The 21,336-nt window shown below is 35.7% G+C and overlaps 1 protein-coding gene across 1 annotated transcript in view; it reads left to right on the top strand.

The window, feature by feature from the left end:
* Positions 1-17,356, top strand: part of PARVG (parvin gamma) — a 35,026-nt gene extending 17,670 nt beyond the window's left edge. Inside the window, exons 10-12 of the mRNA XM_075276462.1 lie at positions 12,796-12,897; positions 16,212-16,284; positions 16,983-17,356. Coding sequence (XP_075132563.1) covers positions 12,796-12,897; positions 16,212-16,284; positions 16,983-17,068 — 261 coding nt within the window. The 3' untranslated portion in view covers positions 17,069-17,356. The remainder of the gene's footprint in view (positions 1-12,795; positions 12,898-16,211; positions 16,285-16,982) is intronic.
* The last annotated feature ends 3,980 nt before the right edge of the window (positions 17,357-21,336 follow it).

Genomic DNA, 21,336 nt, shown 5'->3' on the forward strand with positions numbered 1-21,336 from the left:
ATAACTACTATAATACTACCCCTATGTACAAGAATATAACTACTATAATACTGCCCCCTATGTACAAGAATATAACTACTATAATACTGCCCCTATGTACAAGAATATAACTACTATAATACTACCCCTATGTACAAGAATATAACTACTATAATACTGCTCCTATGTACAAGAATATAACTACTATAATACTACCTCCTATGTACAAGAATATAACTACTATAATACTGCTCCTATGTACAAGAATATAACTACTATAATACTGCTCCTATGTACAAGAATATAACTACTATAATACTGCTACTATGTACAAGAATATACCTACTATAATACTACCTCCTATGTACAAGAATATAACTACTATAATACTACCTCCTATGTACAAGAATATAACTACTATAATACTGCCCCTATGTACAAGAATATAACTACTATAATACTACCCCTATGTACAAGAATATAACTACTATAATACTGCTCCTATGTACAAGAATATAACTACTATAATACTACCTCCTATGTACAAGAATATAACTACTATAATACTGCTCCTATATACAAGAATATAACTACTATAATACTGCCCCCTATGTACAAGAATATAACTACTATAATACTACTCCTATGTACAAGAATATAACTACTATAATACTACTCCTATGTACAAGAATATAACTACTATAATACTGCTCCTATATACAAGAATATAACTACTATAACACTGCTCCTATGTACAAGAATATAACTACTATAATACTGCTCCTATGTACAAGAATATAACTACTATAATACTACTCCTATGTACAAGAATATTACTACTATAATACTACTCCTATGTACAAGAATATAACTACTATAATACCTCCCCTACGTACAAGAATATAACTACTATAATACTGCTCCTATATACAAGAATTTAACTACTATAATACTGCTCCTATGTACAAGAATATAACTACTATAATACTACTCCTATGTACAAGAATATAACTACTATAATACTGCTCCTATGTACAAGAATATAACTACTATAATACTACCTCCTATGTACAAGAATATAACTACTATAATACTGCTCCTATATACAAGAATATAACTACTATAATACTGCCCCCTATGTACAAGAATATAACTACTATAATACTACTCCTATGTACAAGAATATAACTACTATAATACTACTCCTATGTACAAGAATATAACTACTATAATACTGCTCCTATATACAAGAATATAACTACTATAACACTGCTCCTATGTACAAGAATATAACTACTATAATACTGCTCCTATGTGCAAGAATATAACTACTATAATACTACTCCTATGTACAAGAATATTACTACTATAATACTACTCCTATGTACAAGAATATAACTACTATAATACCTCCCCTACGTACAAGAATATAACTACTATAATACTGCTCCTATATACAAGAATTTAACTACTATAATACTGCTCCTATGTACAAGAATATAACTACTATAATACTACTCCTATGTACAAGAATATAACTACTATAATACTGCTCCTATGTACAAGAATATAACTACTATAATACTACTCCTATGTACAAGAATATAACTACTATAATACTACTACTATGTACAAGAATTTAACTACTATAATACTGCTCCTATGTACAAGAATATAACTACTATAATACTGCTCCTATATACAAGAATTTAACTACTATAATACTGCTCCTATGTACAAGAATATAACTACTATAATACTACTCCTATGTACAAGAATATAACTACTATATTACTGCTCCTATGTACAAGAATATAACTACTATAATACTACTACTATGTACAAGAATTTAACTACTATAATACTGCTCCTATGTACAAGAATATAACTACTATAATACTGCTCCTATGTACAAGAATATAACTACTATAATACTCCTCCTATGTACAAGAATATAACTACTATAATACTACTCCTATGTACAAGAATATAACTACTATAATACTACTCCTATGTACAAGAATATAACTACTATAATACTACTCCTATGTACAAGAATATAACTACTATAATACTACTACTATGTACAAGAATATAACTACTATAATACTGCTCCTATGTACAGGAATATAACTACTATAATACTACTCCTATGTACAAGAATATAACTACTATAATACCTCCCCTACGTACAAGAATATAACTACTATAATACTGCTCCTATATACAAGAATTTAACTACTATAACACTGCTCCTATGTACAAGAATATAACTACTATAATACTGCTCCTATATACAAGAATTTAACTACTATAATACTGCTCCTATGTACAAGAATATAACTACTATAATACTACTCCTATGTACAAGAATATAACTACTATAATACTGCTCCTATGTACAAGAATATAACTACTATAATACTACTCCTATGTACAAGAATATAACTACTATAATACTACTACTATGTACAAGAATTTAACTACTATAATACTGCTCCTATGTACAAGAATATAACTACTATAATACTGCTCCTATGTACAAGAATATAACTACTATAATACTCCTCCTATGTACAAGAATATAACTACTATAATACTACTCCTATGTACAAGAATATAACTACTATAATACTACTCCTATGTACAAGAATATAACTACTATAATACCTCCCCTACGTACAAGAATATAACTACTATAATACTGCTCCTATATACAAGAATATAACTACTATAACACTGCTCCTATGTACAAGAATATAACTACTATAATACTGCTCCTATGTGCAAGAATATAACTACTATAATACTACTCCTATGTACAAGAATATTACTACTATAATACTACTCCTATGTACAAGAATATAACTACTATAATACCTCCCCTACGTACAAGAATATAACTACTATAATACTGCTCCTATATACAAGAATTTAACTACTATAATACTGCTCCTATGTACAAGAATATAACTACTATAATACTACTCCTATGTACAAGAATATAACTACTATAATACTGCTCCTATGTACAAGAATATAACTACTATAATACTACTCCTATGTACAAGAATATAACTACTATAATACTACTACTATGTACAAGAATTTAACTACTATAATACTGCTCCTATGTACAAGAATATAACTACTATAATACTGCTCCTATATACAAGAATTTAACTACTATAATACTGCTCCTATGTACAAGAATATAACTACTATAATACTACTCCTATGTACAAGAATATAACTACTATATTACTGCTCCTATGTACAAGAATATAACTACTATAATACTACTACTATGTACAAGAATTTAACTACTATAATACTGCTCCTATGTACAAGAATATAACTACTATAATACTGCTCCTATGTACAAGAATATAACTACTATAATACTCCTCCTATGTACAAGAATATAACTACTATAATACTACTCCTATGTACAAGAATATAACTACTATAATACTACTCCTATGTACAAGAATATAACTACTATAATACTACTCCTATGTACAAGAATATAACTACTATAATACTACTACTATGTACAAGAATATAACTACTATAATACTGCTCCTATGTACAGGAATATAACTACTATAATACTACTCCTATGTACAAGAATATAACTACTATAATACCTCCCCTACGTACAAGAATATAACTACTATAATACTGCTCCTATATACAAGAATTTAACTACTATAATACTGCTCCTATGTACAAGAATATAACTACTATAATACTACTCCTATGTACAAGAATATAACTACTATAATACTGCTCCTATGTACAAGAATATAACTACTATAATACTACTCCTATGTACAAGAATATAACTACTATAATACTACTACTATGTACAAGAATTTAACTACTATAATACTGCTCCTATGTACAAGAATATAACTACTATAATACTGCTCCTATATACAAGAATTTAACTACTATAATACTGCTCCTATGTACAAGAATATAACTACTATAATACTACTCCTATGTACAAGAATATAACTACTATATTACTGCTCCTATGTACAAGAATATAACTACTATAATACTACTCCTATGTACAAGAATATAACTACTATAATACTGCTCCTATGTACAAGAATATAACTACTATAATACTACCTCCTATGTACAAGAATATAACTACTATAATACTACTCCTATGTACAAGAATATAACTACTATAATACTACTCCTATGTACAAGAATATAACTACTATAATACTGCTCCTATATACAAGAATATAACTTCTATAACACTGCTCCTATGTACAAGAATATAACTACTATAATACTGCTCCTATGTACAAGAATATAACTACTATAATACTACTCCTATGTACAAGAATATTACTACTATAATACTACTCCTATGTACAAGAATATAACTACTATAATACCTCCCCTACGTACAAGAATATAACTACTATAATACTGCTCCTATATACAAGAATTTAACTACTATAATACTGCTCCTATGTACAAGAATATAACTACTATAATACTACTCCTATGTACAAGAATATAACTACTATAATACTGCTCATATGTACAAGAATATAACTACTATAATACTACTCCTATGTACAAGAATATAACTACTATAATACTACTACTATGTACAAGAATTTAACTACTATAATACTGCTCCTATGTACAAGAATATAACTACTATAATACTGCTCCTATATACAAGAATTTAACTACTATAATACTGCTCCTATGTACAAGAATATAACTACTATAATACTACTCCTATGTACAAGAATATAACTACTATATTACTGCCCCTATGTACAAGAATATAACTACTATAATACTACTACTATGTACAAGAATTTAACTACTATAATACTGCTCCTATGTACAAGAATATAACTACTATAATACTGCTCCTATATACAAGAATTTAACTACTATAATACTGCTCCTATGTACAAGAATATAACTACTATAATACTACTCCTATGTACAAGAATATAACTACTATAATACTGCTCCTATGTACAAGAATATAACTACTATAATACTACTCCTATGTACAAGAATATAACTACTATAATACTACTACTATGTACAAGAATTTAACTACTATAATACTGCTCCTATGTACAAGAATATAACTACTATAATACTGCTCCTATGTACAAGAATATAACTACTATAATACTACTCCTATGTACAAGAATATAACTACTATATTACTGCTCCTATGTACAAGAATATAACTACTATAATACTACTCCTATGTACAAGAATATAACTACTATAATACTGCTCCTATGTACAAGAATATAACTACTATAATACTACCTCCTATGTACAAGAATATAACTACTATAATACTACTCCTATGTACAAGAATATAACTACTATAATACTACTCCTATGTACAAGAATATAACTACTATAATACTGCTCCTATATACAAGAATATAACTTCTATAACACTGCTCCTATGTACAAGAATATAACTACTATAATACTGCTCCTATGTACAAGAATATAACTACTATAATACTACTCCTATGTACAAGAATATTACTACTATAATACTACTCCTATGTACAAGAATATAACTACTATAATACCTCCCCTACGTACAAGAATATAACTACTATAATACTGCTCCTATATACAAGAATTTAACTACTATAATACTGCTCCTATGTACAAGAATATAACTACTATAATACTACTCCTATGTACAAGAATATAACTACTATAATACTGCTCATATGTACAAGAATATAACTACTATAATACTACTCCTATGTACAAGAATATAACTACTATAATACTACTACTATGTACAAGAATTTAACTACTATAATACTGCTCCTATGTACAAGAATATAACTACTATAATACTGCTCCTATATACAAGAATTTAACTACTATAATACTGCTCCTATGTACAAGAATATAACTACTATAATACTACTCCTATGTACAAGAATATAACTACTATATTACTGCCCCTATGTACAAGAATATAACTACTATAATACTACTACTATGTACAAGAATTTAACTACTATAATACTGCTCCTATGTACAAGAATATAACTACTATAATACTGCTCCTATGTACAAGAATATAACTACTATAATACTCCTCCTATGTACAAGAATATAACTACTATAATACTACTCCTATGTACAAGAATATAACTACTATAATACTACTCCTATGTACAAGAATATAACTACTATAATACTACTCCTATGTACAAGAATATAACTACTATAATACTACTACTATGTACAAGAATATAACTACTATAATACTGCTCCTATGTACAGGAATATAACTACTATAATACTACTCCTATGTACAAGAATATAACTACTATAATACCTCCCCTACGTACAAGAATATAACTACTATAATACTGCTCCTATATACAAGAATTTAACTACTATAATACTGCTCCTATGTACAAGAATATAACTACTATAATACTACTCCTATGTACAAGAATATAACTACTATAATACTGCTCCTATGTACAAGAATATAACTACTATAATACTACTCCTATGTACAAGAATATAACTACTATAATACTACTACTATGTACAAGAATGTAACTACTATAATACTGCTCCTATGTACAAGAATATAACTACTATAATACTGCTCCTATATACAAGAATTTAACTACTATAATACTGCTCCTATGTACAAGAATATAACTACTATAATACTACTCCTATGTACAAGAATATAACTACTATATTACTGCTCCTATGTACAAGAATATAACTACTATAATACTACTACTATGTACAAGAATTTAACTACTATAATACTGCTCCTATGTACAAGAATATAACTACTATAATACTGCTCCTATGTACAAGAATATAACTACTATAATACTCCTCCTATGTACAAGAATATAACTACTATAATACTACCTCCTATGTACAAGAATATAACTACTATAATACTACTCCTATGTACAAGAATATAACTACTATAATACTACTCCTATGTACAAGAATATAACTACTATAATACTACTCCTATGTACAAGAATATAACTACTATAATACTATATATATAGTATATACTATATACACCCCAGCAATGTGTGAGTACATTCTATCTATCACTTCATTTTTATTAACACACAATTATTTTGTCTTTTTGGACACTTTTTATTTGCAGATTAAGGGGGTTCCTATGGGAGCCCCCTTTTCACCTTCACTTGCAAATTTATTTTTATCTTTTTGGGAGGAGAAGTTCATCTTCTCTCCTATCAATCCGTTTATTGATTCTGTTTTCTGGTATGGGCGCTACATCGATGACCTACTCATCGTGTGGGTCGGAGATGTGGCGCCCATACCAGATTTTATTTCTTTTTTGAACAAAAACAAATATGGCCTTGGTTTCACATATCAACATAGTTTTTCATCAATAAACTTTTTGGATGTTTCGTTGCTGGGGTGTGTGGACTCAAAAAGAGTTATCACTAAATTGTATCGCAAACCCACAGCTGGCAATGCTATTCTTAAGGCAGATAGCTGCCATCCGGCGGCTACTATCAGAGGGATCCCCGTGGGGGAATTAATTCGGGCAAAACGTGCCTGCAATTATGAGGAAGACTATGTACAGGAAAGCCAGGAGGTAATTAACAGACTCCAAAACAGAGGTTACTCTAAGAAAGTATTAAATCAAGCACTAAACACAGTACAATTAAGGAAAAGAGAAAAATTATTTGAAGAAAAAATTAAAATTAACACCAATTCAGAACATGCTATAGTGTTTTCAACAAACTATAGTCCACAATTTAATCTGATAAAGAAAATAATTAAAAACAACTTACCTATTTTGGAACTTGATGACACGGTTAAAAAAATCCTTAAAAATGGGTTTCAGTTTGTTCCCAAGAGAGGTGTATCATTGGGGAGTGATCTGTCCCCTAGCTTCCTAAAATCTCCCAATATTAGTTCTACACCAGACAAAAAAGGATCGTTTAGGTGTGGCAGACCTAAATGTAAGAGTTGTCCCTTTACAGACAATACAGTAGAACTGAGCAGTTTTAAAACAAACTTCAAAGTAAAGTTTAATTCCAACATTAACTGCACTACTAGATATACTGTGTATTGCATTAAATGTTCAGCCTGCAAAATCGATTATGTAGGTAGCACCACCAGACCTTTAAAGGTGAGAATAGCCGAACATATTAGGGACAGCAAGAAGCAAGAAACAGAGGGGATTTCAGGTGCATCGAAACATTTTTCGAGTAAACATGGTGGAGAAATAGACAATTTCTCCTTCTGGGGGATTGAAACAGTCAATGATAACATCAGAGGAGGCAATAAGAAAAATTTTTTACTTAAGAAAGAAGCACTATGGATCCTCCGGTTTGGCTGTTGTCAGCCAGAGGGTATGAATGCCAAGTCTGACTTGGCTTTCATTTTCTGACCAACAAGTCTTATCTTCTATTTCGGATCCCTCTTTTTTAACATGATTTATTTAATATCATTATTTGTTTCAGTGCGGCAAAAAACTTTTTCAAAAGTTTGGGAATGTGTCAAAAAGTTTGAGAACAGAGTAATTCGTATTAGTATTTCTATTGTGGATACAAGGGAGTATTTACTCTTTTTCTCTTTCCCTTATGATATGTTATTTTCCAACATTGATTTATTTTTTAATATTGATTTATCCTTTTGAGTGGTCTGTGTTCTCTGCTCTAGGAAGCCCGAACAAGAACCCGACGCCTATTTTAGGTGCTTGGTTAAAGTTTGTAGTAATAGTTGTACATGCTAGTCTACCTGTTAGGTTAGATCTCGGCCCCTAACTCTGCAAGTCAATTACCTTGGGAGTGGTGAGGCTTGACAAACTTCAACAGGACAGAATTCATATGGAGTAGGGTGCTGCGGTAATCTGTCTCAGTTAATTAGTTAGAGCGGCTAACCTCTTGATATCAATTTTTTGAAGAGGTAATACACTATTCACAATCCTGCAATAGAATAAATTTAAAATAAATTTGCAGGTTTTCTTATTCCTGTTTAAAAGTAAAACTAAGTGAGGTCCTTGAGCACACCAGGAAGGGTTAAATGACCAGCTGGCATTGATTAAAGATTTTGGATCCTCCTTGTTTTAGGCGACTTAGAGTGTATATTAAGATCTCACTGCTTACAATGACTAAGGTAGTTTCACTATGAGTAAGGGACGCCTCGATAGTCCCGAAACGCGTCAGTTTTCTAGCATTATTTAATTCACTATGTCCAGTGTCTATTTTGTTCACACTATGTTTTTTTTGTGTCTAAATGTGTACTTCAGCCTAAGGTGGCAAACAGAATTTTTTAAGAGGATGAAATAAAAGAAGTTTTTTATAAAGCTGTGAGTCGCGGACCCTTATATCGAACCTTTGTTTGATAAGATTACACTTCTAAGAATATAACTACTATAATACTGCTCCTATGTACAAGAATATAACTACTATAATACTACTCCTATGTACAAGAATATAACTACTATAATACTACCTCCTATGTACAAGAATATAACTACTATAATACTGCTCCTATATACAAGAATATAACGACTATAATACTGCTCCTATGTACAAGAATATCACTACTATAATACTACTCCTATGTACAAGAATATAACTACTATAATACTGCTCCTATGTACAAGAATATAACTACTATAATACTACCTCCTATGTACAAGAATATAACTACTATAATACTGCTCCTATGTACAAGAATATAACTACTATAATACTACTCCTATGTACAAGAATATAACTACTATAATACTACTCCTATGTACAAGAATATAACTACTATAATACTACCTCCTATGTACAAGAATATAATTAACTACTATAATACTGCTCCTATGTACAAGAATATAACTACTATAATACTACTTTTATGTACAAGAATATACCTACTATAATACTACTCCTATGTACAAGAATATAACTACTATAATACTACTCCTATGTACAAGAATATAACTACTATAATACTACTCTTATGTACAAGAATATACCTACTATAATACTACTCCTATGTACAAGAATATAACTACTATAATACTACTCCTATGTACAAGAATATAACTACTATAATACTACTCCTATGTACAAGAATATAACTACTATAATACTGCTCCTATGTACAAGAATATAACTACTATAATACTACCTCCTATGTACAAGAATATAACTACTATAATACTACTCCTATGTACAAGAATATAACTACTATAATACTACTATGTACAAGAATATAACTACTATAATACTGCTCCTATGTACAAGAATACTATACTGCTCCTATGTACAAGAATATAACTACTATAATACTACCTCCTATGTACAAGAATATACCTACTATAATACTACTCCTATGTACAAGAATATAACTACTATAATACTGCTCCTATGTACAAGAATATAACTACTATAATACTACTCCTATGTACAAGAATATAACTACTATAATACTACCCCTATGTACAAGAATATAACTACTATAATACTGCTCCTATGTACAAGAATATAACTACTATAATACTGCTCCTATGTACAAGAATATAACTACTATAATACTGCTCCTATGTACAAGAATATAACTACTATAATACTGCTCCTATGTACAAGAATATAACTACTATAATACTGCTCCTATGTACAAGAATATAACTACTATAATACTGCTCCTATGTACAAGAATATAACTACTATAATACTACTCCTATGTACAAGAATATAACTACTATAATACTGCTCCTATGTACAAGAATATAACTACTATAATACTACTCTTATGTACAAGAATATAACTACTATAATACTACTCCTATGTACAAGAATATAACTACTATAATACTACTCCTATGTACAAGAATATAACTACTATAATACTGCTCCTATGTACAAGAATATAACTACTATAATACTACCCCTATGTACAAGAATATAACTACTATAATACTGCTCCTATGTACAAGAATATAACTACTATAATACTGCTCCTATGTACAAGAATATAACTACTATAATACTGCTCCTATGTACAAGAATATAACTACTATAATACTGCTCCTATGTACAAGAATATAACTACTATAATACTGCTCCTATGTACAAGAATATAATTACTATAATACTACTACTATGTACAAGAATATAACTACTATAATACTGCTCCTATGTACAAGAATATAACTACTATAATACTGCTCCTATGTACAAGAATATAACTACTATAATACTGCTCCTATGTACAAGAATATAACTACTATAATACTGCTTCTATGTACAAGAATATAACTACTATAATACTGCTCCTATGTACAAGAATATAACTACTATAATACTGCTCCTATGTACAAGAATATAACTACTATAATACTACCTCCTATGTACAAGAATAAAACTACTATAATACTACTACTATGTAAAAGAATATAACTACTATAATACTGCTCCTATGTACAAGAATATAACTACTATAATACTATTCCTATGTACAAGAATATAACTACTATAATACTACTCCTATGTACAAGAATATAACTACTATAATACTACCTCCTATGTACAAGAATAAAACTACTATAATACTACTACTATGTAAAAGAATATAACTACTATAATACTGCTCCTATGTACAAGAATATAACTACTATAATACTGCTCCTATGTACAAGAATATAACTACTATAATACTGCTCCTATGTACAAGAATATAACTACTATAATACTGCTCCTATGTACAAGAATATAACTACTATAATACTGCTCCTATGTACAAGAATATAACTACTATAATACTGCTCCTATGTACAAGAATATAACTACTATAATACTGCTCCTATGTACAAGAATATAACTACTATAATACTACTCCTATGTACAAGAATATAACTACTATAATACTACCTCCTATGTACAAGAATAAAACTACTATAATACTACTACTATGTACAAGAATATAACTACTATAATACTGCTCCTATGTACAAGAATATAACTACTATAATACTATTCCTATGTACAAGAATATAACTACTATAATACTGCTCCTATGTACAAGAATATAACTACTATAATACTGCTCCTATGTACAAGAATATAACTACTATAATACTGCTCCTATGTACAAGAATATAACTACTATAATACTGCTCCTATGTACAAGAATATAACTACTATAATACTACCTCCTATGTACAAGAATATAACTACTATAATACTATCTCCTATGTACAAGAATATAACTACTATAATACTACTCCTATGTACAAGAATATAACTACTATAATACTATCTCCTATGTACAAGAATATAACTACTATAATACTGCTCCTATGTACAAGAATATAACTACTATAATACTACCTCCTATGTACAAGAATATAACTACTATAATACTACCTCCTATGTACAAGAATATAACTACTATAATACTATCTCCTATGTACAAGAATATAACTACTATAATACTGCTCCTATGTACAAGAATATAACTACTATAATACTACCTCCTATGTACAAGAATATAACTACTATAATACTACCTCCTATGTACAAGAATATAACTACTATAATACTACTCCTATGTACAAGAATATAACTACTATAATACTGCTCCTATGTAGAAGAATATAACTACTATAATACTGCTCCTATGTACAAGAATATAACTACTATAATACTGCTCCTATGTAGAAGAATATAACTACTATAATACTATTCCTATGTACAAGAATATAACTACTATAATACTGCCTCTATTTCTTCATTGTCTTTCCTGTAGTTTGCTGATGGTGTCATTCTCCTTCTATTGATCGGACAACTTGAAGGCTACTTTATAAACCTGTCTTCGTTCTTTTTGACACCCGCATCAAATGAGGACAAGGTATAATGTTCAGTCTCTCATTTTACTACCATTATGTTTATGTAAGTAATTTACTGTGGAAAGTGTCTCTTAGTCTGAAGGACTCAACATGACCACATATTACAAGGACCGCTTACTGATAAAGAGCACGATGATGATGTGATGAGCGAAACACCCTCATTGCTTCAGTATCTTGACAACATAAGCAGCGATTCACAAAGGGTAAAAACAGGCGACCCTAACCTTTGTATCTATCTGCAGGGCTGGGGTGATATGCTGGGTCTGGTGATACTAACCTATCTATCTGCAGGGCTGGGGTGATATGCTGGGTCTGGTGATACTAACCTATCTATCTGCAGGGCTGGGGTGATATGCTGGGTCTGGTGATACTAACCTATCTATCTGCAGGGCTGGGGTGATATGTTGGGTCTGGTGACAGTAACCTATCTATCTGCAGGGCTGGGGTGATATGCTGGGCTGGTGACAGTAACCTATCTATCTGAAGGACTGGGGTGATCTGCCAATCACTGGTCGGGATGAGGCAAACCTTCGGCCAATGCATTAATTTCCTGTTTATAGAAAGGGTCCAAGAACTCAAGACCAGCAGGGAACCCCGACCACAGTGGACCCACAGCACCGCCCACCACTTAAACCACACCCCATTTTGGGCAGAGTCTTCCAGAATAGAGCTGATTTGCTGAGCTTTTTCCTGAATATTTGAGACAATCTTGGCCCATTTAGCGATGGTGGCCACTATGGAATACAACGATGGAAAACAGAATGCAAGAAAACAGATCCCTTTAAGACTCCATTCTAGACTCCCCCTTCCTGACCATCTTGCCGTTAAACACACGTATACATGTAACGCTAGACAGACTATCCTTCAGTAGGTTGTAGTATGGGAACGGCGCTCCGACTTCAGACTGAGACAATCTCGGTGCGCACCGGCGATGACTTCTTCAGGGGGAATTTACATAAATTACATATTTCCACCTGATTGATGAAACATTCATGAGCCTCTGGCGGCGTCTGTGATTCTCCAGACTCAATGGCTTCCCGAACAAACATTTTATTTATTCTGTCGCTCAAATCAAAACATTTGTGCGGATCTAAATATTCTCCCGCTTCCTCCTGTCTGTCAGCGCTGATAGAGGAACCCGAACCTCAAATCAAGCTGTCAGCCGCTCATTCCCTGACTGCAAATCATATAATCAGGCACGGGGAGGGGAGGGGGGAAGCGCCTTGTCTGGAGGAGTCTACACCAGGCTCGGAGAATGGAGCAGATTGAAGGACGTGACGGATGCCTGTCAGTAATTACCGTGATTAGTGAGATCTGGAGGAGGCGATGGCGTCTCAAGGAGGAAAAGTTGCAAAGAAAACTTAGAACTTGTTGATTGGGTTCAGGGGCCGAGGGCCGTCCGCGTCATAATATAGATTAGGGAAGTGGTAGCGCACCTCCCAACATTCAAAGGGCTGAAAGAGGGAAAAAAATAGGTGCCGCGGAGTATTTACGTATAGTAAGCCCCGCCTTCGACCCCGCCCACTTCCACTTTGGGCTTGCCCATTCCTATCTATGTCCCTTTGTGGCCCCCAAACAGGATAAGGTTCCCTATAGTGGCCCTAAAACGGTGTAACAGCCCATTGAAATTTCTATAGTATAAAGCCCCCTCATTCTGGACCCCACATTATAATTTCCTACATAATATAATGCCCCACATTATAATGCCCCCTGTATATACCCCATATTATTATAGACCCCCACCTTATATTGGCCCACAGAATATACCCCAACATTATAATGTCCACCTAAATATGCCCTGACATTATAATGTCCCCCTGAATAGACCCCCACCTTATATTGGCCCCCTCAATATGCCCCCACATTATAATGTCACCCTAAATATGTCTCCGCCTTATATTGTCCCCATGAATTTGCCACAACATTATAATGTCTCCCTAAATGTGCCCCCACATTATAATGTCACCCTGACTATGACCTCAAATTATAATGTCCTCCTGAATATATCCCATGTTATAATGTTGCCAGAATACGCCCTCACATTATAATATTCTCCTAAATATACCCCCATCTTATAATGTTCCCCTAAATATGCCCCGACATTATAATGTCCCCTTGACTATGACCTCAAATTATAATGTCCTCCTGAATATATCCCATGTTATAATGTCCCCGGAATATGCCCTCACATTGTAATATTCCCCTAAATATACCCCCACCTTATATTGTCCCCCTGAATTTGCCCCAACATTATAATACCCCCCTGACTATGACCTCAAATTATAATGTCCCCCTGAATATATCCCACATTATAATGTCCCCAGAATATGCCCCCACCCTTATAATGTCCCTCTTTAGTATGTGCCCACATTATAATATCCCCCCTCACAGTATAATGTGCCCCCCCTGGTGCTTCTACAGTATTGCTATTGCCCCCTCCTACTACCCCCAATTATCAAGCCCAATAAACTAATACTTACTGTAGGGATCAGCAGGGGTGACGTTAGTGATGTCCCTACGTCGCTCCTAGTCACAAGGAGACTCCTGCTTCACCTGGGCACAGATGGGTTGAATTCGGGACTTACCTCCTGGTGATTGGGACAACACCTGGAATCTGGGACCGTCTCTCTGAATCTGGGACGGTTGGGAGCGCAAGATATTAGTCTGACTTAAACTTAAGCAGCTGTTCAAGAAAGAAGGAGTTGACTGTAGGATGTCAACACACCCGAGCTTTGGTTCTCAAAGGAAGATAAGCTTCTACCTGAGGAGTCTGGGACCGGCTTACTCCCCTCTCCTCAGCCTGTGTGAAGGTGGGGTCGGGACGAGTAGCTGTTGACTCACAGTTTTCTAAAAATGTGTGGGCAGTTTAGGAGATGGCTATGGATGGGACCCAGACTTGGTGGCTTCATGGGTGGTGACACTTAGACAATGCCTGTCCCACAGAGGGACTGCCATGTTAGCAGATATTGTGATGGGTATTGGTCGAGGGTCATGAAAAGATCGGCGCATGCGCGGCCACCTCTCCAATGGACCTCATTGTTTAGATAGGTTTCAGAGGTTGGACCCGCATCCCACCTACGGTATATAAATTTCCATGATAGGATACCCCTTTAACCCCTTTAACTGTGCCGCACCAAAACCTCATGGACCTCGTGGTCTCCAGGGCCTGATCCATTGAGCTGATGGTTAATGTGCATAAGACTTAAGTTTTATCTGGGTGCTACTTATGTATGATCTAGTTGTATAGTGGTTGTTTTACATGATATTTCCTATATTTTACGTTTTCTTCTTTTTTATATATATGTTTCTCCCACAGCTCCACAACGTTTCTCTCGCCCTCAATCTCCTCTTAGAGGGAGGGATCTTGCAAAACCCTGTTGAGCCTACAGGTCAGTACGCCTTACAACGACTAAGATATAGATATATTGTATTATCTCATCACTTCCCTTTTAGATATTATCAGTTTATAGGGAAAATACCCTTTTCTCCTCCTGGAAACCGTCAGCAAGTTGCTCCTATTTACATTATTAGTACCTATGAGACATTTATACATCGTTTGTGGCTCCCATGGGTATTCTAATAAAGGCTTTCTAACAAAGGCATATAATATGATCCGTTATAAGCGGCTAGCCTGCTTGCTGACGGTTTCCAAGTCAAACAATTTTTAATTAGATGCATTGGTTCAACCCTCGCGTTAATGGCTCCTGGCGGGGGCGTAACTTGATGTGGTCCCACCTGGGCCTGGTGCTTTAGGGGGCCCCATCACGTGTCTCTTTCTATATGCAGAACCCAGTGTCCAGTTGGGGGGCGTGATACAGATTCAGGGCCCTTTAGGTTATGCCCTGGCTATATACATTTACAAGGAGGTTGTTAAGGGGTTAATAGAACAACCAAAACAAAAACAGTTCTCAAAAACTCCCGAATAGCCAGCGTTGCGATCTCCTATAAGACTGTACACAAGGAATGACAATCTGGTAGAATAAGATAAGTTATCGCACCCGCCGTCTGCTGACATTTTACCTTGAATTCTAAAGTTATTTTTAATCTGAATTTTTTTTTTCCTTCTCTTTTCTTCTCCCGTCCCCAGAGATTGTGAACGGAGATATAAAACCCACCCTGCGCGTCTTGTACAGCCTGTTCCTCAAACATAAAAAAGCCTCCAAACCTTCTTGAAGACGGATTTGCAGAAAGTCTCGTCACCTGAGAGATTCTTATTTGTCTAATTTTAGATTTCAAAAAGTTTTTCAATTTTTTTTTTCTTGCTGAACACATGGGAGCTGATGATGGTTTCCTTCAAGAGATGGAAAGACGTTTCGATCAGGGTGATGAATGAGCCTCGGGTTTCTTGCTCCGGTCTCGGAGTCTAAACAGATCTGAGCAGATACATAAAAAATATATTTAGTTGTTAAACCAAGTAGGACAGCAGCTGCGCGGCGAGAAACCTCTCAACGTGCCGCAGTACCAAGAAAATAAATCTATTTTTACTCCCGACTGTGTCCTTGATAAAACTCATTGTTGCTGAGTGAGATAAATATATAGCTGTAATATATATGTTGTGGGCTAAGCTAGGCGAATGCATTAGAAATGGACCGTGCGGCTTAACACGGTCGTATTGTGTTTTCCTGAAGATGCCACTAGGGGGAGCTCACTGCACAGTCATTTTTACAACTCTTCTGAGTTCACATGTGACTCTGGATGTCCATGTGCTGGGAGCTCCCTCTAGTGGTGGCTGCAGGAATTCAAAGTTTTTTTCTTTGGGATGGGGGCAGTTGAGGTACAAAAATAACCAAATAAATTTAACTTGTCACGGTTTGAAAAGGGGTCCAGAAGTGAGGCAGTGTCCAAATTTGGCTACCTGAAATGTAGCTGGCTCCCAGACTACTAGGTGGCGCTGCCAGTATTACGACTGATCGAGGGGAAGTCGAAGTCAGTTGGCGTACAGGCAGCAACGGGGACAGCAGAGTTTCCAGAGGGGCCATGTTTGGTAAGTTGGAGTGGGAGAATAGGAGGAGCTCGCTCACCTGTAGTCTACCCCACTCAGTTTGTTACTGGATACCAATTTGTCAAGCATAGCTGGTCATCCGTGTCTGTGTTCCTCAGATCCAGCACATTACACGAGCGCCGTGACCCCTTTACTATTTACATTGAATGCGACCATGCAATGTAACGACAGCCTGGTGGCATAGAAGTGAATGGGTAAAGACTTGACCCCTTCAAACAGCTGATCAGCAAGGGTCCCAGGCATCACATCCCCCCCAATCTTTTAGGGATCACCTATCCTAAGGATAGGCCAATAACAAAAAAGAACGTTAACCCATTTAAAGTAGGCAACAAGTTGTAACACTGAACATCCGATGAATTTCTAGGTGAGCACGTTTTTGAGTCCCTTTGGCCTAACAACAGCCAGAGAGCCTTAGGATGTAAACCATTGCTGTACATTATGCAGATATTCTAATAGAAGACCTTTAAGTCCCACCTTTTAGGAATCAGAGTTCAGACTGAGGTCCGGGCTGGCAGAGTTTGTGCGAGGTCAGTAGTCAGGCAAAAGGTCAGGGCTGGTAGCACAGGTTCGGTGGTCACAGGAACAGGCCAGAGCCAAATATGGGTATTCAGTAGACTATAGGACAGTAGATGACGACAAGATCAGGGAACAACCTGGGGTTAGGCACAGTCAGGTCAGAACACAATATAAGACCTTAGCAGGACACAAGCAAATTAGGAATTATGGAGCTAACACGTAACCCAGGTGTCATATCCACCAGAGATCATATACTGGTGGACAGAGGCCGCTGGTGTTACAGGTGGCCCCTAAAATAGTATGTGACCTGTGTAGCCCCCCTATATTATACCACTGATCCACCGATGGTGGAGAAGGTTATAAAGGGAAGAATAGGACAACCCCTGCTTATCAATGTAGCCAATAGAGGGCTAGTAAATGGGAATGGCCCCACCCACATAGCCCCTGGAAGACGCCTCGCCCATCACAAGCTCCCTAGATTAGCACCCGGGAGGGCCTGGAATCTGCGACTACCAATCCTACATTTTTGTTGCCCCTTCCCTGTAAAATTCTCCAGATTTTTCGTCGTCCCGATAACCCGACTAGTGGGGTTATTTCTCCTTAAGTGAAACCATTGGGTCCGTGCCAGCACCTGACAGCGGGCGTCATGTCTAATTCTGTTGGGTAACGCAGCATATAATCCAGGAGGGGTCTGCGTCCGCTTACAACAATCCACTTCACGTTCATGGTTCACGAAACGCAGACAAAAGACAGTCCTGCGCCTCGCACTGCTCCGGGATATTTTTACGTGTTGGGGGAATAAAAATAGACCAGTGACATTTACATGTGGAACGCTCCACACGCCAGAGAGGAAGACGTCCCCATCTGTTCTCTATTATAGTAAAACTCTGTCTGACAAAACAGAAGTCTTTATTTATTTGGTTGGTAACAACGATGAAAAGCTTCAGTTTCTCCTGTTCCTGATCTGCTCGGTCACCTTCGTGCAACATGAGTGCCGCCACGTGAGGAGCAAGAAGTGAGACTGTAATAGTAAATGTTATTTCTGCCTGTTGTCACCACTAGGTGGAGCTCATTACATAAAGATTTATGTGACTCATACTGAACTCAATACTAGCAAAGTGGCCTACAGTTCATAGTTTGGTGATGTGCCTGGATCTTCTGAGTTGGACCCTAAGACTTTAGGTCCCATCCAGTAACAGATGATGTCATGTCCACTATAGCCCCATATACCACCACGTCACTATATACCACCACGTCAGCATATACCATCACACTTCTATATACCACCACGTCACTATATACCACCACATCACCATATATCACCGTCACCATATACCACCACGTCACCATATACCACCACGTCAACATATACCACCACATCACCATATACCACCACGTCACCATATATAACCACGTCACCATATACCACCACATCACCATATATCACCACGTCACCATATACCACCACGTCACCATATATCACCACGTCACCATATACCACCACGTCACCATATATCACCACGTCACCATATACCACCACGTCACCATATATCACCACGTCACCATATACCACCACGTCACCATATATCACCGTCACCATATATCACCACGTCATCATATACCAGCACGTCAACATATACCACCACGTCACCATATACCACCACGTCACCATATATCACCACGTCACCATATACCACCACGTCACCATATATCACCGTCACCATATATCACCACGTCACCATATACCACCACGTCACCATATATCACCACGTCACCATATACCACAACGTCACCATATACCACAACGTCACCATATACCAGCACGTCACCATATACCACCACGTCAACATATACCACCACGTCACCATATACCACCACGTCACCATATACCACCACATCACCATATATCACCGTCACCATATACCACCACGTCACCATATACCACAACGTCACCATATACCAACACGTCACCATATACCACCACGTCACTATATACCACCAGGTCACCATATATCACCGTTACCATATACCACCACGTCACCATATATCACCACGTCACCATATACCACCACGTCACCATATACCACCACGTCACCATATACCACCACGTCACCATATACCACAACGTCACCATATACCACAACGTCACCATATACCACCACGTCACCATATACCACAACGTCACCATATACCACCACGTCACCATATACCACCACGTCACCATATACCACCACGTCACCATATATCACCGTCACCATATACCACCATGTCACCATATACCACCACGTCACCATATACCACAACGTCACCATATACCACAACGTCACCATATACCAGCACGTCACCATATACCAGCACGTCAACATATACCACCACGTCACCATATACCACCACATCACCATATATCACCACGTCACCATATACCACCACGTCACCATATACCAGCACGTCACTATATACCACCACGTCACCATATATAACCACGTCACCATATACCACCACATCACCATATATCACCACGTCACCATATACCACCACGTCACCATATACCAGCACGTCACTATATACCACCACGTCACCATATACCACCACGTCACCATATACCACAACGTCACCATATACCACAACGTCACCATATACCAGCACGTCACCATATACCACCACGTCACCATATACCACCACATCACCATATATCACCGTCACCATATACCACTACATCACCATATATTACCACGTCACCATATACCACAACGTCACCATATACCACCACGTCACCATATACCACAACGTCACCATATACCAGCACGTCAACATATACCACCACGTCACCATATACCACCACGTCACCATATACCACCACGTCACCATATACCACAACGTCACCATATACCAGCACGTCACCATATACCACCACGTCACCATA

This window comes from Leptodactylus fuscus, chromosome 5 (genome assembly GCF_031893055.1).
Source record: "Leptodactylus fuscus isolate aLepFus1 chromosome 5, aLepFus1.hap2, whole genome shotgun sequence".
NCBI lineage: Eukaryota > Metazoa > Chordata > Amphibia > Anura > Leptodactylidae > Leptodactylus > Leptodactylus fuscus.